Source organism: Podarcis filfolensis (genome assembly GCF_964270895.1).
Source record: "Podarcis filfolensis genome assembly, chromosome: 15".
NCBI lineage: Eukaryota > Metazoa > Chordata > Lepidosauria > Squamata > Lacertidae > Podarcis > Podarcis filfolensis.
This window is the reverse complement of record NC_139618.1, coordinates 24398227-24425365: the sequence shown is the minus strand read 5'-3', so window position 1 is coordinate 24425365 and position 27139 is coordinate 24398227. Positions and strand designations below refer to the sequence as shown.

Genomic DNA, 27139 nt, shown 5'->3' with positions numbered 1-27139 from the left:
GTCCAGAACTTCCCTACTGGACTCAGGGAACTGTTTTTTATAATCTCACTGAACCAGCTTTGTAACACTGTATGCTTTACCCATAATAGCAAGCAGCCCATAATAGCAAGCAAGGCTATTATGTTTTGTTTTTTTACCCCTTGCCCTGCTTGCTTGGTCATATTTTTTTCAAGCAAGTTTCCAGATAGTAGCTGTTTCGAAATTGCAAAGCAAGTCTTTCTGACATACGGCCCTTTAGATTGGGTAACAAGCAACCCCTAGGAATTCCTTCTTACCATGAAAAGGTAAACGTGGGCTTCGTGGGGATGTCTCCCTTTTCTTTCAGACCATCTGCCAGTGCTGGTATTTGATTTGTCTTGCAGAATCAACCTGGCGGGGTCCCAACTGGCTCAGACAGTGAACATTCTAAAATAAAACCTTCTTCTTCTGCCAACGCCATCTACTCTCTTGCTGTAAGGTATGCTCTGGAGCGGGGGCTTTGCCGACAGAAATTTCCTTGAATTGCAGCCAGTGTACAATTGATGTATACCAAGGGTCATCAGTGGGTGCATTTCTGAGATGGATTACTGTACAGTCATACCTTGTGTTGCATCCGCTTCATGTTGTGTCTTTTCGCGTTACATCCCGCAACAACCCAGAAGTACCGGAACGGGTTACTTCCGGGTTTCGCTGTTCATGCATGCGCAGAAGCGTCAAATTTGCACCGTGCGCTTGTGCAGACACAGCGATTCGAGTTGTGGGCATTTCACGTTACGGACGGGCCTCCGGAACGGATCCTGTCCGTAACATGAGGTACCACTGTATCGTATATGAATGCAGACCTCCAGCCTTGTTAGTTTCAGCATGTGGATTCTCTTGCATTTGTCACTTACTGTGCTCCTTAGAGGGGTAGGGGGTGGAAATATAAAATAAGTGCAGGAACTATGGAATAGATCAGATATTTTACATTAATCTGGCTGAATTGGAGGTTTTAAAGTTTTTTTATGTTACTCTGTTTATGTTTTTGAGTTATTTCAGTCCCGAAAATCAGTCAAAATGTCCTGAGGACTCCCAGAGTTGTAAATTTATAAACCCGTCTGGAGAGTGGTTAGAGCATCGCAACCCTAAAAGGGTATAAGAAATCAGCTTATTGAAACTGACCCTCCTTCCCCATTTACCCACGAAGCTCTGAGGCCTCTGCTACCTGACAGATGCCACCATGGCACACCTTGAATCGCCCCGTGTGACACACAACACGTCACAGTGTTGCGTTCCTAGAATCTGATTTTTGAGCTGGAAGCCCCTTGTTTGACACTTTGTTCTCAGAGAGCCGATTGCTGCTATTTTGTCCTTGTTAGATGTCACCGTTGACTGTGAACCTTCTCGCTCTCTTCTCTAGACCGTTGCTTGTGCCAAAGCTACCGCCTGGAGAGCACTCGGAGAATGATGAAGACACAGAGTACATGTCACCCTCGTCCTTGCCTCTTGTGCCCCCTGGCTCTGCTGTACAAAAACCAGAGGCCAAATTGCCCTTGGAAATGAGTCAAAGCTCACGGTGAGGCGGCCCATTCAGGGCAGTACAATGGCTGGATTATTTACTTGCTTGTCATTGTGTTTATTTATTTTCCCATTTCTAGATTCCAAAGGCTCTGAGGAAGTTGTGATACTTAAAAGCAACTACTGATAACTTACGGATTTATATCAACACTCCATTTGAGTCCCACTTTGAAAGTTTTGGCGTAGCCTTTGAAAGACAGCCCATCACCCAAAAGCTCCTTCGTTATGTGGCTTGACTTATGTAGTATTGCCATCTGCAGTTGAATTGCTTTGCGTCTGGGTGTAGGTTCCTTTTGAATGTGCCCAAACAGCTGCTGCAGAGTGAGATTCATAAAATATTTTGAGGCAGCTGTCAGCTCCTCCTCATAAGGATGCATCCTTCGTTTGCCTTGCTCAGAAATCTTGAAATGCACTTGGGAAGTTATAAATACAAAAGGATATTAAAGATGTATTACGCTAAAAAGAAAAAAAGCTCTGACTTAGTTTTGTATGGCAAATGTTTGAAATTCAGTTTTGAATACGACCAAAACAGAGACTTGCCCTGCTAGGGTGATCCAGATCCTTTGGGATGGGGGGGAACCTCTGGTCCTCCAGAAGAACGGGACTCCCAACTATCAGGAATGATGGGAATTGTTGTTGAGCAACAACTGGCAGTCCACAGGTTCTAAAGCTTATTCTGGTGTGGCAAATGCTTGCTCTCCTCACTTCATTTTGTCACTTACTTTTTTAAAGAGTGCGTTGCATTTCTATCTAATGTACAGTCGTACCTTGGATCCCAAACGCCTTGCGAGTCAAACGTTTCGGCTCCCAAACGCCGCAGACCTGGAAGTGAGTGTTCTGGTTTGCGAACGTTCTTCGGAACCCAAACGTCCAACGCAGCTTCCAATTGGCTGCAAGACCTTCCTGCAGCCAATCGGAAGCCACGTCTTGGTTTCCAAATGTTTTGGAAGTTGAACGGACTTCCAGAACGGATTCCGTTGACTTCCGAGGTACCACTGTATTGATGTTCCATTTCCCAAAAACAACTCAACATGATACACAAAGTTTCTGTGTAGCAGTAAAAAAATACAGAATGGGGCCATGGTGTAGAAATGTATTTGAAAATATGGTGGTGAGTGATGCTTCAAGGTTTGCACAATGTAGGGGACAAATGGAGCTCAGTTTTGCTAGGCGGTTGGCAGCATGTAGCTCAGATATGTTCTGGGTGCTGATGGCCCTGTCCTCCTGCAGGATCCAACCGAGTTCCTGAAGCCAATGCCCTTTCTTTTTCTTCTCTGCTCAGAATGTTAGACTGTGACCAGGAAATGGACGGGTGCACCTATGAAGCAATGTTCAACATCCACTCCCAGGCAGCTCCTTCTGGCTCTGAGGCTACCAATATTCCTGGTAAGTTCCCAGAGGAGAAACATCATGATTCAACCAGGAGAAATACCACAGACGAGTCCTCTCACTTTCACAGATGGGATTTTTGCTTTACGTGAGGAAATCAGGGTGTCAGTAAAAGAGAGCCTAATATAAAATAAAAAAAGGTGGGTGTTGTTTCTCAGCCTGTGACATTGGGACAAGTTTTGCTTCCCTTCTGTTCGTTGCACTTTCTGATGTTTGTACAACATCCTCTTTTGGGTTTTGGCTGTGGAGTGTCTCCCTTTGAAACGTTTTCACTGCTGGAACTAGGGCTGGAGCCAAAGGTGTCTTCCTTGTTTTATAGTTTCTTGCTTCTTCTTTTAAGATGGAGGGGATGTAGCCGCTGCCAATGCCAGCAACGGCCCCGAGGAGTCAGAGAACGAGGAAGATGGTTATGACGTGCCCAGGCCAGCCCTCCCATTGACTCTCGCTCGCCGCACCCTCTCAGATATCTCCAATGCAACCTCTGCCTTCAGCCGGACCTCTCTAGATGGGGAAATTTTATCAGGTTTGTTGGTTTCATATAGTGTTTCTGTGCTGCTCAACAACAAAAGTTCTGTGGGTGTTTATATAATAATAATAATAATAATAATAATAATAATAATAATAATAATAATTTTATTTACACCCCGCCCTCCCTAGCCAAGACCAGGCTCAGAGCAACTAACACCAGGTATAAAAACAATTGATTAAAATACAACTTAAAAACAAGATTAAAATACAACATTAAAATGCAGCCTCATTTCAGTAGAAACTCAAATCAAAAACTTTTTAGGGATGAAAACGTCAAATCTTCACCAAGACCAACTATCCAGACTGGTCCTACATGGGCCAGAAAAAAGCATCAATCAAATAATAAAGTACAAATTTGAGACCGCAGTCCAAAAACAAAGCATAAAGGTTTAGAAGCAGAACATACAATCAATACAGGCAACTCCCCATTTACACATGTTCAAGGCACATGCGATCACACACACATCACCATGAACCCGGAAGTGGCACAGAAAGGGGCAGAAATGGTTTCTAGCAATCCCACAAACTTTTGCACCAACCTTTGAGGCCTGTGAGGCATTGGAGTTTGAGCAAGGAGGTTTGGAGGAAGCGTGTGAGGTGGAGTTTGGTGGATGTTTTGTGGTGGCTGTTTATTATTATTATTTATTTTATTTTGATTGATTGAATTTATATACTGCCCTCTACCCTGAGGTCTCAGGGCAGGGTTTTTTTTAGGGTTTTTCAAGGGCTGACAGAGGTTTGGAGGGCATTTGCAGGCTTTTTCAATAGTGTTCCTAGTACATGTGACTTCACTTAAATGCGTGGTGCCTTGGAACGTAACTCCCGCGTGAATGGGGAGCTTTCTATATAAGCAGTGGAAGATTTTTAACTACATTTTTTAAAATGAAAAAGCCTCCCTCCACTCAAGATTTAAAGAGATGAATAAAATGCCTGGAGGAATAATAATAATAATAATAATAATAATAATAATAATAATAATAATAATAATAATGTTTTGTATTCATTTATACCCTGCCCATCTGGCTGGGTTTCCCCAGCCACAGATAGGCGCCAGGTAAGCCTTTGTGCGGAAAGCATTCCACCAGCAGGCTGGCATCAGGGCACCCTTTCCATTTTGCTGCATGGTAGGTCTTACAGGCCAGCCCTGTACTCCCCTCTTGCGCAGTTCCATGGTTCGTGAACAGTGTAGGGCAGAAGCATCTGCTGTGGCTGACAAGCTGCTCTCCACCTGTTGCCAAGGGGATCTTTTGCACTAGATTTTGATGCTGCAAACCCGCCGGTGCCACATCCCAACTTTTGGGAGAGCTCATCCGTAGCCCTTTGTGCTCTGGAGTGAGCTCCGAGAGGGCTTGTGCATGCTTTTCCTCTCTTTGTTTGTAAGAGAGGCTGGGAACTTGGCAGGCAATGCGGTTTTGAGGCGTTCCTTTTTCTTGCGCTTTCTCAAGCACTTCTCAGAATGCCTGCAGCACGAAGGCTACTTCTGCTTAACATCAGCACACCAGATATGACGCAACCTAAACCACAAAGTTTGCCATTTCTCAACCTCCCCGGGGTGATAAGAGAGGATTAATAGTCAATTTCAGCTGTTGAGGATAACTATTGCGTTGATGCAAGTAGCACCAAATTTAATTTAGTTTTGATTCCAGGTAAAATATGTGGCTGCTTCTCTAAGCAAGTGACTAAAGTGGTGTATCTCGCCTTGGCTGATGAAGTTAGCGTTTTGCATGTTTTCACTCTTTAGGTTGTGTGTAAATAAAATAGTGCTTTATTGTGTATTAATGCTCCTGAACAAGGGAGACCAGGTTATAAATAAACGAATTGGCTATCTGGGTGTTCAAGCTGCTGAATATCTGAAATCTGTGAATCTTTCTGCATATAAGGTTGCAATTATATTCAGGTTAATCATAGGATTTAATGGTGAAGAGTTAGGTCTTGTGAAAGAGAAGAATTTCATCCTCAGATTCCCATATGTTCAAAGAGCATGAAGCTGAGGCTGTGTGACCGTTAAAAAGTTCCTGTCCTCCTGCCCCTGTCCCCCGCTCCCCAAATCATATGCTTCTTTCTCTTCCAGGTTTGTCTGATGGCTCCCAGGTCCCAGAGCGGCCTCCGAAGCCCTTGCCCCGGAGGATAAACTCTGAACGCAAAGCAGGCAGCTGCCTGCAAGCTGGTGGAGCAGGGCCGGCCCCTGCTCCCTCTCCGCAGCTCTCCAGCGAGATCGAGAACCTCATGAGCCAAGGCTACTCATATCAGGACATCCAGAAAGCCCTCGTCATTGCCCATAACAATATCGACATGGCCAAAAATATTCTGCGGGAGTTTGTCTCCGTCTCCTCCCCCGCTCACCTAGCCACATAGCACACATCCCCTTGGCCCTGCCTGGGACACCCCTGCGCATCCAACCTGCCTGGGCAGTCTCCTGCCCAGCTTCTACCTAGAGGAGGCAACGGGCTCCGCGAGAGACTTCCTGCGAAGGCAGGCTTGCCTCGACAGAGAGTAATCGGTCATCAGGGTTTCATGCGATTCCAGGTTTCCAAGCAAACGGAACGAAACGGAGCAGATAGGTGTGTCCTCTCCAGTCTGTGTGTCTTTTGGAGTCCCTCCCCTCTTGGCCCCTCCCTCCCGCACGTCCTTGTTGGAGGGGGCGGTTGTGTCGCTTTGGAAAGACCTCTTGGTTCCTGTGCTGGTGGACAAGAGGGCGGGAGCAGAAGGGCGTTTGCCGGGGTGTCTTGTGTCGTGCTGTGAATTAAAAGGGGATGCCAGTCTGTCGAATGGCGTCTCCACCTTTCTTGTGGCGTGCCCTCCTGTGGTTCAGGGTACTGAATCGGGGCCTCTTTGCTGCTGTATGTTTTGGCTCAGGCTTTTTAGACCACCTGCTACCGGGTACAGATTCTCGACTAAGGAAGTGGTTTTGGTAGCTTCCTTCTGCTACAACACCCTCCCTCTCTCCCCCCAGAACTCCCCCAAATGTTCTCCTTGTTCCCTTTCTACATCTCCAGTCATTTCTGGCTCCTCCTCGGTCTGAGTCAGGCTTCTCCTGTTGCCAGCATTAACCTGACGCACACTGGATTTTAAGGCATTGGAGATGCAAGACTTCTTGCCTGCGCTCGGGCTGGTGCGATGATTGGATGTAGCTGTGCGCCCCCCCAGCTCCAAGCATTCTGTGCTGTCCTGCTTTTACGTAATCGAGGCTGTTGAGGACTGGAGCAGCTGCCCTTTAACACACCCAGAGATGCAGCTTGGTCAACGTGGCATGTCATCTTCGTAGCATCTACAAGTCCCGTGGCCATGGATCCATTATTTCCTTTCACTTCCTGTGGATGAGAGTTAACTGTGCTGGATTACTTATGCATTGATGTGGGCAGCTGCATCCAGCATCTGTGGAAATAATTTTTGACCAGCTCAGCAGTCAAAATGCAACAACTCCCTGCAGGGCTTTTGTGAAAGGGGGTGATTCCCCACCCCCCCGCCTCCTTTGCTCTGCTTGTTGCATTTTTCTTTTTAAAGTTCAGGTTCTTTTGACAAACAAGTCAAAAGAAACCGTAACGGGAGGGGAGGAAAAGAAGAGTGTGGCTTCTGAATGTTGCCCTTGTTTGGGCAGGCTAATGGAGGTTTAGAAAGATGAATTTGGACCTTGATGGCCACCGTCTGGCTGATGGACAGCAGGCAACCTGAATTTAGAGGACGCCTTCCCTCTTCCATCCTCTTCCTCAAGCCTCACTACAGTCTCCCCAATTACAGCATTAGTCATGTGAAAATTTATATCTCAAAACAAGTTGCATGTTTGGTTTTCCCTGCAGTTGCCCTGTTTAAATAGGCCTGGTTCCTCTGCCCCAGATAAGGATACTAAGACTTTCCCCCCAGAAGGGGGGGCATAGAAAGAGGCTGCTTATCTTGTGTTTCTCTCTAAATGGGCAGCCTTGCTTGTCCATGAGCACTTGGATCCCTGGGGAATAACTGCAGAGGATGTCAGAGATGGCACCTGGTTGTGCAGGTGCCGTGAATGCACCTAGCTGGCACTTTGTTAATTGTCAGCAGTGCTGTTTGAATGACACACTATGAAGATTTGAAGACTGGCAGGAGTTCGCTGTTGCCTGCAGTGGTCCAAAAGCAGAATTGTTGACCTGGCAGCTGTGGCCCTTCTCTTACTGCCCAGAGAAAGAGTTTTCAGTTGCCAACACCTCACAGAGACTTCAGAAGCCCCCTCCATACATGGGACGGGCAGTGGCAATGTCGGTCTGATCTTGCTGCTTTCATGTGAAACACTGTGAAGATTATTACCTAGGAGGTCTTGGCTAGAGTGCATTTTGAATAACTTGATAGCATTTAGGAGCAGGTGAGCAGAGGGCCTTTGCAACAACTGCAGAGTAGAGAGTTGTGGCCAGGCAGTTTAGGAACCAAGGGGGCTGTGCAATTTCAGAGTGTGAAATGTTGGAGCAACCACTGGACGCTCCTCTTGGATATTTCTTCCCACATCCGGGCCACGAACTCCACATCAGTTTTGGAGGCTAGTTTGGTGAGGACTAGCTCTTTGCAAAGCTGATTTCCTAGTCCGCCAGAGAAGCTGTTGGCATAGCACTGGAAACTCGGTTGCGGTCAGCCTTAATCTCCACTTTTGTGCAAAGCAGCAGCACCAACTTGCCTTTGCAGATGGGCCTCTGCAGATGCTCTCCACGCCCTGAGCAGGGCCATCCTCGTTTCGGGACGCCTTCTGCCTGACAGGAACACTCCACGTACTATAGCTGACCGGACTTTACTGCATGTCTCCTTTTTGTCCACTTCTTGTGTCTTACATTTACATGAGAACTTTTAAAGTGGCTCTTTCTCCTCGAACCACATGAATGTCTTTGTTTGCAAGCACAAGGGAGGCAGAGCGAAAAACGCCTCCCGGGGTGTGTTCCCTGCTGCTTTTAAAATTTTTACCTTATTATGTCCTCCCCCCCCCCGTGTCTCTTAATCTTTAAAAAAAAAAGAAAAAAAGGTTGACTTATTTTACTTAAAGCCAAATGTATAGTGCCTTTTGATGGGGGAAATGCTCTATCTCCAATCTTGCATCTGAAGAAGAGACAGATTTAAAACTTGACCAGGGAAATCCATGGAGCTGCTCCTTGAAAGGAGAAAGCTGTCGCCCCAAAGCTAACATAGTGGTGTGTTTGTTTTTGTGTGTGTGTGTTGTTCAGCCTGAGCAGGTTTTCTCTACCTTAGTCCTTAGTGTTGGGGAGTTGTTCGTATTGCTGGCTGCCCTAAGCTTGGATTGAAGGCAGTACTAGCGCAACTCCGACGCAGGATTTTGACACAACCAGTGTGGGTCACCCAAAATATCCCAGTTTGTCGCCCCCCGTCCCCATCCTCTTTCTTTTAAAAAACAAATGAGGCTTAAGACTGGAAGCAAAATACAGCTGCACCTCCAGGCACACGTGCCAAGTTTCCTGTCAACTTCCGAACCTCTCTGTGTGCGGGGATGGAGTGCAATCTTCTGGGATCGTCTGTTGAGGCTCCAGTCAATTCTCCCACATAGTTTTGCAAGGAGTTTCCTGTGGATTTTGCCCTGAAGTATTAAATGTCCAGTGCCTGTTCAATTTGCAGCGTCCGTTTTGCAAATGCTGCCTCCCCCATCTTAGAGCTGCATATGCATTTGGGGTATGGGTGTGCGGCTTTACGAATGTCACTTCGAGTAGCCAATTTTGGAGCAGTGCGACTTGCCATCGGTGGCTCTGTTAGCTCACTGCTGTACAACCGCTGCTCTCGTGACTAAAACTGCAAGGCGGGGGGTGGGGGGGCTAGGAAAGCTGAAATGCTTAATGGATAAATTACCTTTGAGTGGGAGAGAGAGGTTATTAGTAGCTTTATTTCTCCTGAAGGTTGAGAACCAATTTTAATATCAGTGTTAAAAAATAAATGAATTCAGATTTTCACTGACTATTTTAAAAGTTATAATAATGTCATTAATATAAAAAATATATTAGCAGTATTTAATCCTTTCAGACCTGTAAAGAATAAGAACAGAAGGTAAATATTCTTACAGAGTAGCTGAGCTTTAAGGTTCATTTGGTCTAAAGTCCTCATTTTGTTCTGCAAAATGCATTGTTAATGTTTTTAGAGGTTATACTAATGTTATTTATTTTTTATTTTTCATTCTTGTAAGCTGCCCACGAAAGAGCTTGTGGAGGATTTAGGGTATTTCATGTGTGTCAGTAAAATAAAAAAACAAAGTTTTATTTTTAAATAAATTTCTTTGTTGTAGCATATTGCTTCTGTTGTGTCATTTGCAACTTCAGTGAAATTGGGCCTCTTATCCCAGTAAGTTTTATGTGTACTCAAACTTCACAAAAGTGTACTGTGGCTGTCTCCCTGGAACTGATGCTCTTCACTTAGGATCTCTACTCACCTTCCATCCAAGTCAGAGCTCTGCTTCTAGATGTGGGTTGTATGATTTGGTGTATTTTAAGTGCTCAAAAAAAATATTATCATGTGGTTTGGAAACCTGTGATCTCCCCAGATGATGTTGGACGATAACTCCCATCCTGTTGGGAATCATAGAATTGTAGAGTTGGAAGGGACCCTGAGAGTAATCTAGTCTACCCCCTTGCAAGTTTAACAGCATATGAAGTACTGCAGAAATGAGGACTAAACTCCAGCATTCTAGTGACCTTTGCCTTTTCTGTAAGCTGGCATCCTTAAGTCAATTAAAGATAAGGCTTTCATTGGGACAGTGTTTGTGGGCAGGGCCTAATGCCTTCTGCATTTTTTCCTATCTGAATTCTTGCCCCCACCAGCCTGAGAGGAGGATTACAATTCCTTCCCTTGCCCACAGAACCTGGTTTCACTTACGATTGTGACAGAGCTCCCACCCACCTATACAGAAATGCCAGGCAAACATTGCTTACATTGATAGAAGTGGAGAGGGGAAGATGTATGTTTAAAATGAACTAATGTTCAGCAAGAATTTTTAGACACAATACGTCATGTTACCTGCTAATCCATGCTGTGTGAAACAGGTTTTTTAAACTTTCAAGTGCTTTACAGTGACTGATATTTTCTCCTTGCCATGCATTCCATTCATTAGGAAAGAGCCAGTGCTTGAAGACTTTAGCTTTTTATTTTTCATATACATATATATATAAACCCTGCAACTCAGACACTCTTAAATTTACACACATCAACAAAAATATATAACAAAAGCATTTTTTGTTTGTTTGCTAATTTTATAGCTTACACGGAAAGCGCAACACCCCCTTCCTCCCCCTGTTTTTGGTTGATGAGTTTGCACTTTTTAACCACTCGGAGAACAAAGAGTGTCTAAAGCAAAACCTTAACTGTTTTCCCCAGTTTGTGTTGAAAGCTGTTCACTTCGCTTTGAAGGGAATGGAAAACCGAACTCTGCAGGAAGTAATTTTGTATGGAAGCAGCTAGCTACAGTATTTCTGTCTGGTGTCCATTTAGAATTCTGGGGTGTGGACAGAGAAGCAGAAAGCTTTTCTTAGGCACTGGCCCAGCATGGTGAAGTACGGCATCCTGTAATACTTCCTGGCATGTTTAAGGACGAAGAGAGTTGTCATCAGCACCTGCTTTGAAGGCTGCATGACAATCTCATTTTGGTACAGGCACCAGCTTCCTTCACATTCTCTGTGTGTCACCTGCTGCTGCTGCTATCAGAACAGAGCAATTCAAGATGAATTCCAATGCTCTCGATCTGTTAGCACAAGAATTTACACTTCTCTCTTCCTCACCCCCTCATCTGCCCCCTGCTCTGGAGGGTTGAGAAAAAAGATTTTGGGGGGGGGGAACCACCAGGGAGGAAGCATAAATCCTTGTGCTAACAGAGCAGGTTCCTTGGTGCTACACTGAAATAAAACCCAAAATAATTGTAGAAAACTACCTCATGTGCTTAACATCCTATTTTAGTGCCTTGTTTCTGCTCCTGTGGCCTAAGGAGAGGCAGGACTTCCAAAGACTGGCAAGTGTGTCACCTGCAGCAAGGTAACCCAGAAGATCTGCAGAAATGTTTTTTTTTGGGGGGGGAGCAGAAGGGACAATAACCTACGTTCTCGGGTAAAAACAAGTGTGACTATACAGTGTTTGTACAAAAGAGAGACTTTATTCCTGTCATAACATCTGAAGTGCAGAGAGAGCCTCCTCTCTGTACAGTTATCCTTTATGTTATATTGGAAGTAAGCAGCACTGACTTCAATGAAACTGAGTCCCTAGTGAGTGTCCTTAAGACTTCTTACCTCCATTCCCACCCCACCCTCTGCCGTTTTGAGGGCTAGGGCTTCTGAAGCGCAGCTGATTCCTTCAGCACCTTGCTGCGAAGAACAGCAACAGTTCAAGGAACAGCTGAGGCAACTCTGGCTTTCCACAAGTATTCTACATGCCAGACGGAGCCAAACCCATCACACACTCGCCATTCTCCAATCCTGTCTATAAGGTAAGATTTTTAAGTTTTCTTCTCCAATTTACAAAGTCTCAATTAAAAAAAATAAATCTCCAACCAATTCAGCTCAGCAAGCGCTTCGCTGTTATATTTTTTCTTTTACAAACTGACTGAAGCCCCATACAATTATGGTAGACTATATGTTCCTCTACCTGCCCCGCTCAAAAACCCCTCCTTAACGTGGATTCTCTAAAGGGAGTAATTTTTAAACTAAGACTCCCTTTTTTTTTGGTCTGAAAACTGCTGATTTGCTTCAGCTGCTTTGTCCTTCAAAAACCTGAGGGTGAGGTTGCAAAGTATTATTTGCTGTGGAGCCATATTGTGCCTTAATTTGCTGCTGCTGTGCCTCTGAAAGACTATGACCGGGGGAGCAAGAGGGGTGGAGGCATCGAGAAGGAACAGGAGAAATCTTCGAAGGGGTGCAGCTGTCTCTCCTTTCTCAGTTCCTCAAATCGATGTATTTCTCTCCCTTTTTAAAGCAGCAAAAGAAAAAAACAGAGTTACATTGCGATTATGGCCCAGTAAAATACAAGCACACCCACTTCTGTTGTCCCGCAGTGTGAGATAGCCGAGGTAAGATGATGGCAGCCGTTTTGAATGAGATTGCGTGACTGGCTTGGAGGCACAGTAAAAAGAAAAAAAAAGCACATGCAGGACCATTTTTCTGTATTGGAATAGAGAAGCTCCTCTGGCTAGACTGCAGGAGAGAGGCAGGAAAAGCCCTCCCATAGGTGGTTGCTAGAGAAAAGCTGAGGGGAAGAGAGAATGGGGGCTGCATGCACACTGTCCACATGGAGCACGAAAAGCTGCTTGATGGGAAGCTGGCAGGAGGGGCACCTGCCAAACGCAGGGAGCAGCAGGGGCTGAAGTTGCTGGATCAGGGAGACCTAAGGGGAGGGGCAGAGGGGCATCTGCTGACACTAAGAAACCCACTTTTGGCCCATGCTAAAAGGCATGGGGGGAAAAGCGAGAGCTGTACCCCTTACGCAGAGACAGGCTCTTCCTGCTTGGATGTCTCAGCAGTGGAAAATGCTAAGCTTCCCCCGTTCAGTTCACTATTACAGTTTATGAAGCAGTGGTGGGCTTCCTAACGTAACCGCAGCACATTCAAGAGTGGGAGTGGGGGGCAGAAGGGCATAGCAGCTGGGCCAATCTACACCAGGGGTTACAAACCTCCCCCCCGAACATCATTTTTTTCTTTAAAAGGAATGGATAGCACACGGGCCGACAGCCATATGTGCAACCCAAGAAGGTGGATTTGGGGAAGGATGACACATTGCATCAAAACAACGTTTTTATATACACCATGTTTTTATACACCACATCTGGGTCCTCTGAACCATCGCCTCTGCTAGCCATGGCAAACTGGCCTACCTGGTCACCTGCCGATCTCTTCTCACCGTTGGCGCCCTGCAGGAGCCCCGCCTCTTCAGGAAGTTTATCTGACTTAACTTCAACTACAATCTCGTCTTTATGCGCTTCGGGCTTTGTGCTAGGGAGGAGGGAGGGTAACAGTGTTGAGACGCATCCCTGCAGAGTGGGTGGGCTGCAGGCTGGGACAGAACAGCAGTTCCCGGGGGGGCTTATCATTCAGCTCCTCTGGGTCCAGCAGAGGCTTGAGCTAGGCAAGTGCTTCAAGGGAGTGGAAGGGAACCCCATCTTGTCCCTGCTGGAGTCTCTGGCCAGCTTTGGAGGCGCTTAGAAAGCTTGCAAGGGACGCGGGTGGCGCTGTGGGTTAAACCACAGAGCCTAGGACTTGCCGATCAGAAGGTCGGCGGTTCGAATCCCCATGACAGGGTGAACTCCCGTTGCTCAGTCCCTGCTCCTGCCAACCTAGCAGTTCAAAAGCGTGTCAAAGTGCAAGTAGATAAATAGGTACCGCTCCTGCGGGAAGGTAAACGGCGTTTCCGTGTGCTGCTCTGGTTCGCCAGAAGCGGCTTAGTCATGCTGGCCACATGACTCTGAAGCTGTATGCTGGCTCCCTCGGCCAATAAAGCAAGATGAGCGCCACAACCTGAGTCGGCCATGACTGGACCTAATGATCAGGGGTCCCTTTACCTTTCTAAAGCTTGCAAAGCACTATTTGACCAGTGATTTGGGTGGGACAGAAGTCAGAAAGGCGTAATCTCATGGCCAAGGGCAAATGTCTTCTGCCTGCAGCCATCACCGATCAAGCTTTGTGTGTCAGAGGAGCTGCTCCCCCTAAGGCTGCTGAGTGGGAAATGACGTTGAAAAGGGCCTAGTGGGCAAAAGCAGTTCAAGGTCCACCCCACATCCTCCCTCCCATGGGATCAGAAGAAGCGCGCTGCTTGGTGCAAGGAGACTGGGAGGGGGCAGGAAGGGAAGAAGCGTGGTCTCTGGTAGATGGATGAGAGGGAAGGAGGGAGGCACCCAAAAGGCTGCAAGGAAAGGTGTGTGTGCTTACATCTCTTGTTTGCCTGAGCGGCCACAGGTGAGCTTCCCTTTCTTGTGCAGGAAGTAAAGGATGGCGCCCAGGACAGCAATCGCCAGGATGCAGATGACGACGGCCACAATGATCACACCTTTGCTCTCCTGTACTGTCTGCTCTGCTCGGGGAGGGGGGTGGAGGAGGAAAGAAAATCCAAACAGAATCACCCTTCTTGCAGCCACAAAGCAGCTCTCCGTATTTCCCTGGCTTCCTCCCAAAGTGTAGCTTGAACCAGGACCGAGCCCTTGCAGGGTGAAATAGAGAGGGGCCTCTCTGAGCATGGGCAGAGGGCCACGAAGGCACAATTCCTGCAGGCATCACTTCACTGTTCTGTGAAGGCATTGCGGCACTGCTGCTATTTCCGCTCACGGCTTTGGAAGAACTGCCATTGGGAGGAAGAGAGAGAAAAGGCATGTCTGGGCAGATCTAAAGCAAAGACCTGTTCAAATGCAAAGGCCACCCAAGCAGTTGCTGGAGGGTTCTGACAGCAGATGTTTTGGGACTACAATTCCCATCGTCCCTGATCGCTGGTCAGGCTGGCTGCTGGGAATCCGTTGGGAGTCCAAAACAGTTGAAGGGCACCAAATTGGGGAAGTCTCCAATACATCTCAGAAGAAGATGGAGGGAGTGGAAGGCTCCTGGATCTTATGGCAAGACTGCCCCTCCTTCCTTGCAAAGCTATGCACCATAATGCTTCATGGCAAGACTCCATATGTTGCTGTTTCTGGAACACAGAGGAACAGCACAACATGGAACTCAAATTCAGCTCGTTTCTTTTTTTAAAGGAAAAAAAGCAGGTTCCTAGTCCTCTTGGCAATGGCAATGGAGTTTAGCCAACACCTGCTCCAACCTCAGGAACTGACTTAGATTCCCAGAGGGGCAGGAGGGCAGCTGACTTACAGCTCCTGAAGACTAGCAAAGAAAGAAACAAATAAGACTATCATGCACGTTGACGCAGCTTCTCTTCCCCCGCCCCCGCCGGTAGCACAAAACTTTTAATTTTTGGTTGTGTTTTTCAAAGCGCGCACAGCCCTGGCTACTGTCACTGAGTCTGGAGTCAAGAAGACCAGCCAGCAAAATGCTAACAGGCGGCAAGAGCAAGCGTTGGTCCGATTGGCTGAGGAAGCCCCTCAGGATGAGGCCCCCCTAACCAATGGGAGAGGCGGCTAGAGCGGAAGTAGAAAGGATACCTTCCTCAGCCCTTCCAGGAGTTTGGGAAATTGATGTCTGGTTGTACCCAAACTCGGAAGTTTCGTTCCTTGGCAAGGTGGTGTTGGAAAAGTCATCTGGGCAGCGGCGGGTGGAGAATGCAGGCAAATGTTAACATTTAGTGCTAAGGATGCTGGGAAGCTCTTGGCTTCCGAAGGAGAGGATGGCTCACATGCCCCCTACCCATCTCCCCCTGCCTGGAGCGGCAGGTGTTAAAATGAGTCCATACAAATGTTCTGTGCCAAGACCCATTTTCAGTGAACAAAAAAAAAAAAAAGAGGTATTCAGTTCCCCAGTAAGCAGATTCCTTCCCCGCCCCGTCCCCCCAAAAGTTAACAGTACGACAAGCTGATCAATGAAGTTTTAAATCTAGGAATCACCAAACTGATCTATTGACTAAAGTTATTGTATTGACTTACTCAAACACACACCCCACCTTAGATTACAGGGTAGATTACAACATCAGAAAACATAACAATGGGCAATCAGTAGAAACAAAAACCGCTAAAACATCTAAAATCTGTATCAACACTCTCCACCACAATAGGCAATGAATTCGCACATTGAGCAACGTCAAAAGAAAATTTATATACTTATTTACATATTAAATCACACACATTTTATTTCACTATATAGAGCAAGAGTATAGTCTAAAAGAAATAAAAATGAGATATAGTACCTGGATCCATGGGAGGTCCATTTGATAAAGGACACAAACATCAGTTTTGCAAGTTTATGCCAAACATTTCCCCTCTACAGCATCCCACTTCTGTAGTGACCAGTCAGCTACAACCCACCCCAACCCCTGCCAAAGCAGGACAGGGCTGGATTCCCCAAGAAGAGAACATCAGCCAGAAACCATCACTGCCACCACGCCCTGCCCCACAGCACACCCCCTTCTTGAATCCCCAAAGCATCCCCTGACATGCTCTCCAAGTTCAGTTTCAGTAGAGGTCGAGCCCTGCAAATCGGAAGGAAAAGTTTGGCTCTGAGCACGTGCAGAGGGCTATGCAAGCAACTTCCACACCAGCCTGAGTTCTGGCTTATCTCATTTTGGAGGGGAGAGATAGAGAGAGAGAGAGAAATTTAAGCACAGCTGCCCAGCTAAACTGCTCCCAGTGTCCTCCCCTAATATTTCCTTTGCTGCCCACAGGCTGCTGTGGAAGAACTGCAACTGTTTTTGAGAGAAAGAGAGACACGGAGAGGGGGCTTTTCTCAGGGGCCCAACATAGGCCTGCTTAAATGCAAAAGCAACCTGAACGGGTGGTAGTGGAAACAACTTTCAGATGCAGACTAAGAAATAGCACAATATCACGGAAGGTGCTGGAGGGTGAGGGGCGGCTCCTAGTTGCTGTAGCAAAGCTGATTTTTCCAACCAGCCCCATCTCCCAACAGAGCTACCCCATAATGTATGACATTGGGGGGGGGCAGGATTGGAATGATGTGCTACACGCAGGGCTGGGCATCATCTGAGATTTCCTGGAAGCGCAGAAAAGCTGCAGGGCACAGAAATCCAATTCGGCTCCTGTTGCTTTAGAAAAGCAGCTCCCTAGCCCTTCAAGACTGTAGGCATTTTGCGAGAGAGCATCTGGTTGCTGAAACCTCAGGAGCTGAATGAGATTGCTGGGGGTGGGGGTGGAGGAGCAGAATCAAGCACATTCACAGACCAACGTTCCTCTTCCTGCAAAAAAACCACATTCCACTTTTTGTTGCTGCTTTTCAAAGTGTTCATGTAGCTCTGACGTTTCCCTGTGAGTTTGACCAGTCTGCATAAATGCTAACAGGCAGCGAGAGCATGCGTCTGTCCAATTGGTGGATGGGGACCGCCCCTAGGGGTTGCCCCACACCAATGGGAGAAGCTGCCTCAGCAGAAGGAAAAAAAGATACCTTTCAGCAGGTGACTTCACGACATACCTTCTGCAGTCTGGTTGTACCCAAACCATGAGGTTTCATTCCCTGGCATGGTGGGGGTGAGAAAATCCTCTGGAGAGCAGCGTAAGGGGAAGGGAGGCAGTGTTAATGTCCAGCGCAGACGACTGTGGGACTCCTGTCATTTGCTGGATCATGTTGGGCTTCTCACCCAGAGGACAATTTATTGTCCTACCCCCTACGGCAGGCGTGAAAGAGTCTATAGGCAATAGCACACAAACGTTCCTAGCCAAGGCTCTGCTTTTAGTATGAACCTCTTGCAGGATGTTGGAATGGAGGGTTAATAAACCCAAGAGGCTGGTGGCAGCATCTCAATTACGCCAGCGACGTTTTACCAATACAGCAATTAAACGCCATTCTCATTGAAAAACAATTCCTCAGCTCAGTTGAAAAATCAATTAAATAGCACTGAAGCTAATGAAGCTTTCAGTCTAGGAATTGTGAGTTTTTAACAAATCAGCAATTCATAAGCACTAGAGACCAGTGGCGTAGCGTGGGGGGTGCAGGGGGGGCCGGTCGCACCAGGCGCAACATCTGGGGGTTAGGGTTAGGGGGCGCAAATCCACGGGTTAGGGGGCGCAAATTACTTGCCTTACCCCGGGTGCTGACAACCCACGCTACGCCACTGCTGGAGACAAATACTAAAGGCCAAAAATGCATTTAAACTGTTTTGAAGTATGGTAGTCTGACAGACATAAACGACAACAGTTTTGCGGGTAATCCCAAACATACCTCATCTATGGCAATCCATTCCCAGAGTGGTAAGCCAGACACACCTTGCCTCCTGCTTTTAAATGAAATGTGTGGAGCGCATGGGAACTGGCTGGGCTCTCCAAGCCCCAAAGACAAAAACAGCAAGCAGAACGCATATGTACATATACCACCCCCTAGTCTCACTATATACAGTAGTACCTCAGGTTAAGTACTTAATTCATTCTGGAGGTCCGTTCTTAACCTGAAACTGTTCTTAACCTGAAGCACCACTTTAGCTAATGGGGCCTCCTGCTGCAGCCGCACCTCTGGAGCACGATTTCTGTTCTCATCCTGAAGCAAAGTTCTTAACCTGAAGCACTATTTCTGGGTTAGCGGAGTCTGTAACCTGAAGCGTATGTAACCTGAAGCATATGTAACCTGAGGTACCACTGTAATCACCTTTCTCATATCCAGAAAACAGCTCTCAATATTTATCTGGCTTCCTCCCAAAGCTTAGCTTGAACCAGGGCTGAGCCCTGCAGGTTGAAATAAAGATAGGCCTCTGAGCGTGGGCAGAGCATCATGAATTGCCACACAGACCTTAATTCTGGTATTCTCTGTATTTTGTAAAGAAAATTACCCTACCATCATTGCATTGCTGCCTGTTTCTGCTTGCCCACAGAGACCAATTCAGAAGAAGAACTGCTGCTGCCATTGGGAGGAAGAGAGAGAGAGAAGACCTTTCTGAACAGGACTAGCAAGGATCTTCTCAAAGGGAATCCAAGCAGCAAGAGCTTTCAGGGACATCAGGGAAACAGTGCAGTATCAGAGAAGATGCTGGAGAGAGGATGGGGAGAGGCGCCTGGACTTTGTCAAAACGTGTTCTCTCTCTCCCTGGCCTACAGAAAGGCTACCCCACAAAATAATTCACTAGATATGCTCCTATCAGGACAAGGTGTTGCCTTCAATATCCTGGAAGCACAGAAAATGGAAATCAGATTCAGCTCCTGTTTCTACCGAAAAGCAGGTTCTTAGCCCTCAAGACTGTGGACATTCTGTGTCAGCAACTGACCAAGGCCTGCTAGAACCTCAGGAGCTGAATGGGATGGCCAGGAATGCAGCCTCAAAAGGAATTATCATGCACATTCACAGGGCATTTTCTTCTCCCTGCAAAAAACCACATCCCACTTTTTGTTGCTCACATTTCAAAGAGCTCACATAGCTCTGACCGTTTGCCTTTGGGTTTGGCCGGTCTGCATAAATGCTAACAGGCAGCAAGAGCATGCGTCTGTCCAATTGGTGGATGGGGACCGCCCCTAGGGGTTGCCCCACACCAATGGGAGAAGCTGCTTCAGCAGCAGAAGAAAAATATACCTTTCAGCAGGTGACTTCCCGACATACCTTCTGCTGTCTGGTTGTACCCAAACCCTGAGGTTTCATTCCCTGGCATGGTGGGGGCGAGAAAGTCCTCTGGAGAGCAGCGTAAGGGGAAGGGAGGCAGTGTTAATGTCCAGCGCAAAGGATTGTGGGACTCCTGTCACTTGGCGATCATTGATGGGCTTCTCACCAGGAGGATAATGGATTGCCTGCCTGCTATGGCAGGCATGAAAAAGTCTATGTGCAGAGGTATACAAATCTTCCTAGCCAAGGCTCTGCTTTCGGTATGAACCTAAACGCAGGCATTGGAATGGAAGGTTAATAAACCCAAGAGGCTGGTGGCAGCATCTCAATTAAGATGTTTTAATATGGCAATTAAAAGCCATTCCTCAGCATATTTGGAAAAATCAATTAAACAGCGCCGAAACTTGGTTAATGAAATTTTCAGTCTAGGAATTGTGAGATTTTAGCAGATCAACAACTCGTAAGCACTTGAGACAAACACTTAAGACTAAAATGCATTTAAAATGATACAAAATACAGGAATCCAACAGACAAGAACAGCAAGTCTTTCAGGGCCATGCCAAACATACCTCATCTACTGCAGTGGTAAGCCAGATACAACAGCCACACACCTTGCCTCCTGCTTTTAAACAAAAGAGCAGGCTGGGCTCTCCAAGTCTGAAGACGAGAACAGCAAACAGGACACACACAAACACCCACACCGACCCCTCCCACTTACAATATATAATAGCCTTTCTAGTATCCAGAAAACAGCTCTCAGTATTTCGCAGGCTTCCTCCAGGGCTCAGCCCTGCAGGCTGAAATAAAGATGGGCCTCTGAGCATGGGCAGAGCGCCATGAAGGCAATTTCCACACAGGCCTTAATTCTGGTATGTTTGAGGTATGGGTTTTGTAAAGAAAATTACGCCACCATGATAGAATTGCTGACCGGTTTCTGCTTGCCCACCGAGACCACTTCAGAAGAACTACTGCCGCCATTGGGAGGAAGACAGAGAAAGAGAAGGCCTTTCTGAACCGGACTAGCAAGGACCACCTCAAAGCGAAAAGGCACCCAAGCAGCTGCTGGAGGGATTGGGTATTAAGAGCTTTCAGAGACATCGCAGAAAAGGTGTCATAGAAGATGCTGGAGGGAGGATGGGGAGAGGCTCCCGGACTTTGTCACAAAGTGCTCTCTCCCTTCCTGCCTTCAGAAATAGTTAACCCAAAAAACACAATTCACTGGATATGGGGGGCACTAAACATGCTGCTATCTGGACTGAGTGTCACCTGCTATTTCCTGGAAGCACAGAAAAGCCAGAGAACATGGAAATCAAATTCAAGTCCTGTTCCTTTTTTTATTAAAAAAAGCAGGTGCCTAGGCCTGTTGCCCGTGATGCAAGAGAATGTGGCAAACACCTACTGAAATTTCAGGAAATGAATCAGATTGTTAGAGGGGCAGGGGAGGGAGGGAGGGAGGGAGGGAGGTAGAACTATGCACATTTCTAGCTTTTCTTTATCCTGGCACAAAATTGTGCTTGCTTTTTAAAGCACATACCTGTACATGATCTGAACTCAGAAGACCAGCCTAACAGGCAACAGCATGCATTGATCCGATTGGTTGGGGAGGATTCTCAAAGTGCCACTCTGCAACCAATGGGAGAGGCTGCCCTAGCTGAATTATAAACAGATACCTTTTTGTGTGTCATTCCCAGCGGTACCTTGCTGCATTGCTGCAGGAGTTTGGGGAGTGGGTGTCTGGTTGTACCCAAACTCTGAAGTTTCATTTTCTGGCAAGGTGGGGGTAGAAAAACCATCTGGAGAGCAGCAGGCGGAGAATGTAGGTAATGTTAACAATTTAGCACAAAGGGATTGTGAGAAGCTCTTGGCTTCCAAAGGAGACAATGGCTTAAATGACCCATTGGAGGCTCACTCATTAAATTAGGTCTGCAGAATTTCGACGATTCATCAATTTAGAACAAATTTCACGTAACTAAAAAGGTGCCGCCCTCAATAACGCAGTCAGAAGCTTCCCCCGGTTAATCTTATTGATTGAAACTGTGCATGAAGAAGTTCTGGATTTAAAAAGGGGGGGGAAATGGAAACTATATATATAAATTAGACATATTTTCTTGCTCTTCAACTATAGACAACGACGGTATGTACTAAAATGACAAAAAGTAAGTTTTAGTACCTGTTTACATGGTGGTTCTATTTAACAAAAAGACGAACATTCACAATCTACAGCATCCCTTTCCCAAAGTGGTTAACCAGATTCACCTCCCGCTGCCACACACCTCTCAAAGCCCCAAGAAACAGAACGGCAGGCAGGAAGACCAAACCCCCTCCCCAAATTCTCTTCTCTCCAAGATTAGGAGAGGATACAAATTTTAAGACTTACTTGCTTAAGAAAAGAAAAAGTAGACCTCTTTAAAAGATTTTGCTAGAGATAAAGACAATGGATGAGTGTTATGACAGACTGCTACTATTTGCAATTTCCAGAAATGATGGAATATTTTTTCGTTTCGATATGTTTTTCCAACTGGATGGGTGGTTATTTTCATTATTTAAAACTGATCTTTACTGGGATTTTGTGTTTTTTAAAAAACCTATTTTAGTTGTTTTTATGACTGCAAGTCATTTCGGGCTTATGTGAAAGGCAGTTCATAAATTAATAAAACAATAATAATCTTTTTAAGGAGTTCAGGGCCCTAAGGTGCAAAGGTTGGCATCCGGTACAGCATCCCTCAGGCCTTCAGGGGGTGGTGACCAAATATTATCACCCCTCTCCTGACATCCAGAATAACCTTCTGCAAGGGCAAAGGGAGCCGAGCAGATAGGCACCCCTCTTCCTCTCCTCTCACATTTGATGTATTTTACTTACTCAAAACAGATCCCACCTTTCTTCTAGGATAGAACAAATGAGATGGTGGCGGCGCTACATGGGGTTCTCAAGCAAATTGCCCAACCAGGCTCATCTTTGGTGGGTTTCAGAAAGTCACCTCTCTTGGTGCAGAAGCTTGGGGCCCCGACTGTAGAATTCAAACGGCAGCGCCCTTCCTGATAGGCGGTGAGAGCATAACCCCCTGCCGCCTACCAGGAGCCGGATCCTAGCCTGCACCCTGTATTGGCCAATGGGAATGCAGGCTGGGACGTGGGCTGTGCCAGGGGGCGGAGCCACTGCAGCCGGCGGTGGGCTTCCCTCAGATCCGCCCCCTGCCCATTTAAGCAGCCCACACTTGGGACACAGCCTGTTTGTTCCTGCGCCGGGTTTCCCCATCCCACTCACCCACGGTTTACGCTGATAGGCAATGACTTTGCTGTGACTATGGTGATCGCCATTCTTTATGGGGCCGGGTAGGAATTTGCCCACTGGGATAATTGGCTCTTACCCGGTGGTTTTGCCTACCTCACAGCAATTCGTCACAACTGGTTGGGCATTGGGACAATCCCTTGTTTTGGATGGAGGGGAGGTTGTAGTCCCTGTCTGCCCCTCCAAACGCTGGGGTATGCTGTTAAAGGGATTCGGGGGGAGTGGCCATGTCCACATGCCCAGAGGGGCCAGGGCCAAAGGCACTCCCCCAGATGACAGTCCCTGTGGGGGTCACCCTATTGGATGTAAGTCTTAGGAACCCCCAGCCTGGACTGACCGCACGTGACTTCCAGCAGGCGGGCCGGAAGTATTTAGATTGCCCCATGCCCAAACCAAACCTCTTTCATCTGTATTCAATAAAGTTGTGGCCTGTTTTTAGCCAAAACCCCAGTCTCATTGGTCTCTTATTTAGATGGGTTGGGGTATGGGAAGTCAGATGCCTGGTCCTGCAAGTAGCCCTCCTTGTTCACCTTCAGGACACTCACACCCTCCCCAGCTTCCTCCTTCCTGCAAAGCCCACGTCATCTTCTGTGGGTTCGCTCCCAGAACATTTGACAGCACATTCATGTCCCTTTGACAGTCATAAATGCTCGGTAAGGAGGGGCTTACCAGTCTTGGCATTGGGAGTTCCTCCTTCTTGCCCTGAAGAAAGAAAAGAAAGAGGAATAAATACAAGCTGGAAGTGGACTGGTTCATCACAGGTTGCCTGCTTTGCTGTGAAAGGAAGGGGCTGACACAGCCACTGGCTTAATCTGAAACAGACGAAGAGAGAACTCAGCATGGTTTACAGTGGTACCTTGGGTTAAGTACTTAATTTGTTCCGGAGGTCCGTTCTTAACCTGAAACTGTTCTTAACCTGAAGCACCACTTTAGCTAATGGGGCTTCCTGCTGCCACCGCGCCGCCGGAGCACGATTTCTGTTCTCATCCTGAAGCAAAGCTCTTAACCCGAGGTACTATTTCTGGGTTAGCGGAGTCTGTAACCTGAAGCGTATGTAACCTGAAGTGTATGTAACCCGAGGTACCACTGTATAGGAGTTTCAGGGTGTTGGTGTCGTAAGATGCAAGTCCACACCCCCTCTCAGGATTCCCCTTTACACCAGGTCATGGGAAATAACCATAGCCTCTCACTGAACAGCAATAGTCACATAAAATGACACTCAGTGTAGAGCCGTGGTTCCCAACGTGGGGCACATGCCCCACAGGGGGGCAATTTGATTTTTAAGGGGGGCAATTCAAGAATGACTTATTAACAGTTAATGGCCTTTTAGACTTTCTCCAAGTGAATAGTTCACTTTTTGAATAATAAGGGTTATATATCACCAGGGGGTGGCACCCGGATTTTAGAGATGTTTAGGTGGGGCATGGTCAAAAAACGGTTGGGAACTGCTGGTACAGAGGAAATACTAAGCTAGATGGACCAGCAGTCTGGCTCAGCATAAGAAAGCTCCCAATGCTCATGAAAGTGGAGTGACATTTTCAGCACAGCTTTACTTCAAACCACTTTCTGGGCCTGACAGATTGATGCGCCTTGGAATACTTGCTTCTGGTGTTGGGGACAGCTGTGATGGAAGAAGAAACGTTGGAGGGTACCATTATTTCCCCAGCCCCAGCCCTTCCCAGAAGGGCAAATGTACCCGTCACCACCAACACATTCTGTGCTCATTCAGGCTTTTGCTTGGCTCGCCGCTTTCCCCTGCAGATATCTGATCTTTACTGCGGAATCGGAGCAAATGTCCATTGGGTTTCTCGTGGATTGAAGTTTGCTCCGATTCAGTCCTAAAGAGTGGGACAAGCGGGAAGTGTGGCTGAGCCCTCTTCTCAAGACAAAAGGGATGGACTTACTCTGTGCCAGCATGAAGTGGTGCTGAGTGGTGCCCATCCTGTTTTTGGCGGTGCAATTGACTCCCGATTCTAGAAGGGCTTCAGTGACTTGGAACAGGACTGTGCTGTTGCGCTGATGACCCTGCATGACTGAAGTAAAGACCTGTGGAAAGAAAAGGGAGGGAGGATTAACGCTCCTAAGAAGAATTTAAAACAAAACAACCCAAAACCGGGCAGCAAGCACTGTGTCCCTCCAGATATTGCTGCTCTGCAACTCTCATCATCTCTGACCATTGCCCATGCTGGCTGGGGCTGAAGGGAGTTGAATGGCCAAGTCAGGGATGAGAGGAGTCGCAAATCAACAATATCTGGAAGGACACAAGTTTCCCATCCCTGCAGACTAAAGCATATCAAATGGGGGAAAGACACATTATACTTTGTTGAAACAGTCTTTGGACATGAAAAATATGGAACATTTGTTAAATATTATTGCCTTCTGCAGCATGTTTCACAAAGCATTCACATCCCATAAAGTCTTACAAATAACCCTGCGAGGTTGACCACTATTATCATATCATTTTATATTATTGGGGGGAGTGAGGTAGACAGCAGTGGCTTAAGCAAGTGCACCAAGTGAATTGTTGATGAGGTGAGATTTGAATCGGGGGCTCCTCGCTTCACAGTTCTCCATTTTTTTCTTTGAAATAAACCCCATGAAGAGCACATCTTACCGATCCATTGACACTCCATGAGATTAGCAAGGGGGGTGTCGAGTACCCGGTGCACGTTAAGTTCACCATCTCGCCTGATTGCACATGCACCACTTCCTTCCGTGCGACCAGAACTGGTTTTGCTGCAAGGAGAAGAGGTGGCTAATTGTTGTTGCTGCCCCAGGACTGGGATGGGGGAAAAGACACTTAGAGAGAGCTGTCACTGTGCGATGCCTACCATGGACGGTCACTTGAACCTGTTTGGAGCGGGAAACAGCAGGGGTGCCTGGCATCGGCATCTCTACAACACAGGTGTATTTGCCTGAGGTGTCGAAGCTGACGTTGGTCAAGTTCAGAAGATTCCCCTTCTCAATCACCCTCCCTTTCTGGAAAAGCACAATATACATCGGGCGGTTTAGTTTGGTCAGAATCAAGTAGATACTTTCAGAGTTAATGCTAAATACATTACAGTGGTACCTCGGGTTACAGATGCTTCAGGTTACAGACTCTGCTAACCCAGAAACAGTACCTCGGGTTAAGAACTTTGCTTCAGGATGAAAACAGCAATTGCGCAGCGGCAGCAGCAGGAGGCCCCATTAGCTAAAGTGGTCTTCAGGTTAAGAACAGTTTCAGGTTAAGAATGGACCTCTGGAACGAATTAAGTTATTAACCTGAGGTACCACTGTACTTCTGGTAAATGAGCCATATAGCTGCTAGAGGGCTGTGAAAATTTGTGTCCTGGGCTTTTTAGACTTGTATACCCATGTACTATCTGCCCCTCAAGGGGTGTATTGGTTGCCAGATGTGAAATATACAGTGGAACCTTGGTTCTTGAAATGGCTTATTTGACGAACAAATTGGCTCCCAAACACCAAAAACCCAGAAGTGCTCTGGTTTTCGAACACTTTTCAGAAGCCGAACATCCGATGTGGCTGTCAGCTATTGTTTCCAGGGCACCTGCGCCAATCGGAAGCCACTCCTTCATTTTTTAACATTTCGGGAGTCGAACAGACTTCTGGAACAGATTAAGTTCGAGAACCAAGAATCCATTGTATTGGTTTACCAACTGGTCAACAGCCAGACAGATAACCAGCTAACAGAGCAACTGTGTGCATGTTTACATTGTGTGCAGTGGGACTTCAATGTGGCTTATCACAAAGTAAGTGTTTTTGGATTGCAGTCTAATACACCATTAACTCAAGTCAACAGCCCTAAAATGAGAATACCTTTTCCCAGTGGAATGCCAAGGGCTTGGAGCCTGTTGCATTACAGGTAAGGAGCGCATCCTCTCCTTCCTGCAGCTGTCTGAGCGAGGTCACTGGAGGCACAGAGGTTATCATAGGCTCATCAAGATCTAAGGGAGAGAAATCATATACCTGAGGCAACACAGATGAGATTCCTTCACTTCACCCCATCTTTATGCACTGTGGAGCAGCACCTATTTCTCTCAGGCAGTTACATCTGCCTGGGAATCAAAACCTGAAGAGCCACGTCATTCTGATAAACAGAACAGCTCAGAACATCCATGAAGGCTTTGCTGAAGCTTTGCTGGGCAAATAGGAGTATATCCACTGCTTGTCTCTCACTGCCTCCAGTGCGTCTGCTTGGCCCTCACACATCCCTCATACTGATGAAATTCTGGGTTCTCTGACAACTATGGGTGCAAAGTTTAGTCCATAGATTGGCTGGCAT

The 27139-nt window shown here is 46.9% G+C and overlaps 2 protein-coding genes and 1 long non-coding RNA gene across 10 annotated transcripts in view; 2 read left to right on the top strand and 1 right to left on the bottom strand.

The window, feature by feature from the left end:
- The window catches only part of CBL (Cbl proto-oncogene), a 49253-nt gene extending 39557 nt beyond the window's left edge, over positions 1 to 9696 (top strand). Inside the window, exons 12-16 of the mRNA XM_083588445.1 lie at positions 363 to 457; positions 1379 to 1534; positions 2819 to 2922; positions 3266 to 3448; positions 5525 to 9696. Coding sequence (XP_083444571.1) covers positions 363 to 457; positions 1379 to 1534; positions 2819 to 2922; positions 3266 to 3448; positions 5525 to 5808 — 822 coding nt within the window. The 3' untranslated portion in view covers positions 5809 to 9696. The remainder of the gene's footprint in view (positions 1 to 362; positions 458 to 1378; positions 1535 to 2818; positions 2923 to 3265; positions 3449 to 5524) is intronic.
- An 834-nt stretch (positions 9697 to 10530) lies between these two features.
- MCAM (melanoma cell adhesion molecule) overlaps positions 10531 to 27139 on the bottom strand; it is a 56269-nt gene continuing 39660 nt past the window's right edge. For 7 of the 8 annotated variants that reach the window (XM_083588582.1, XM_083588578.1, XM_083588581.1 and 4 more), the window contains 8 exons: positions 26674 to 26801; positions 25686 to 25833; positions 25469 to 25590; positions 24759 to 24900; positions 23524 to 23556; positions 14310 to 14451; positions 13259 to 13376; positions 10531 to 12353 (listed from right to left, as the gene is read on the bottom strand). In XM_083588582.1, the coding sequence (XP_083444708.1) occupies positions 12324 to 12353; positions 13259 to 13376; positions 14310 to 14451; positions 23524 to 23556; positions 24759 to 24900; positions 25469 to 25590; positions 25686 to 25833; positions 26674 to 26801 (863 nt within the window). In that variant the 3' untranslated portion in view covers positions 10531 to 12323. The remainder of the gene's footprint in view (positions 12354 to 13258; positions 13377 to 14309; positions 14452 to 23523; positions 23557 to 24758; positions 24901 to 25468; positions 25591 to 25685; positions 25834 to 26673; positions 26802 to 27139) is intronic. The other variant, XM_083588585.1, reaches the window with a different exon arrangement.
- On the top strand, positions 18647 to 21960 carry LOC310750838. Its single transcript, XR_014542327.1, has 2 exons — positions 18647 to 18706; positions 20362 to 21960. It is a non-coding gene; the product is annotated as an uncharacterized lncRNA (long non-coding RNA).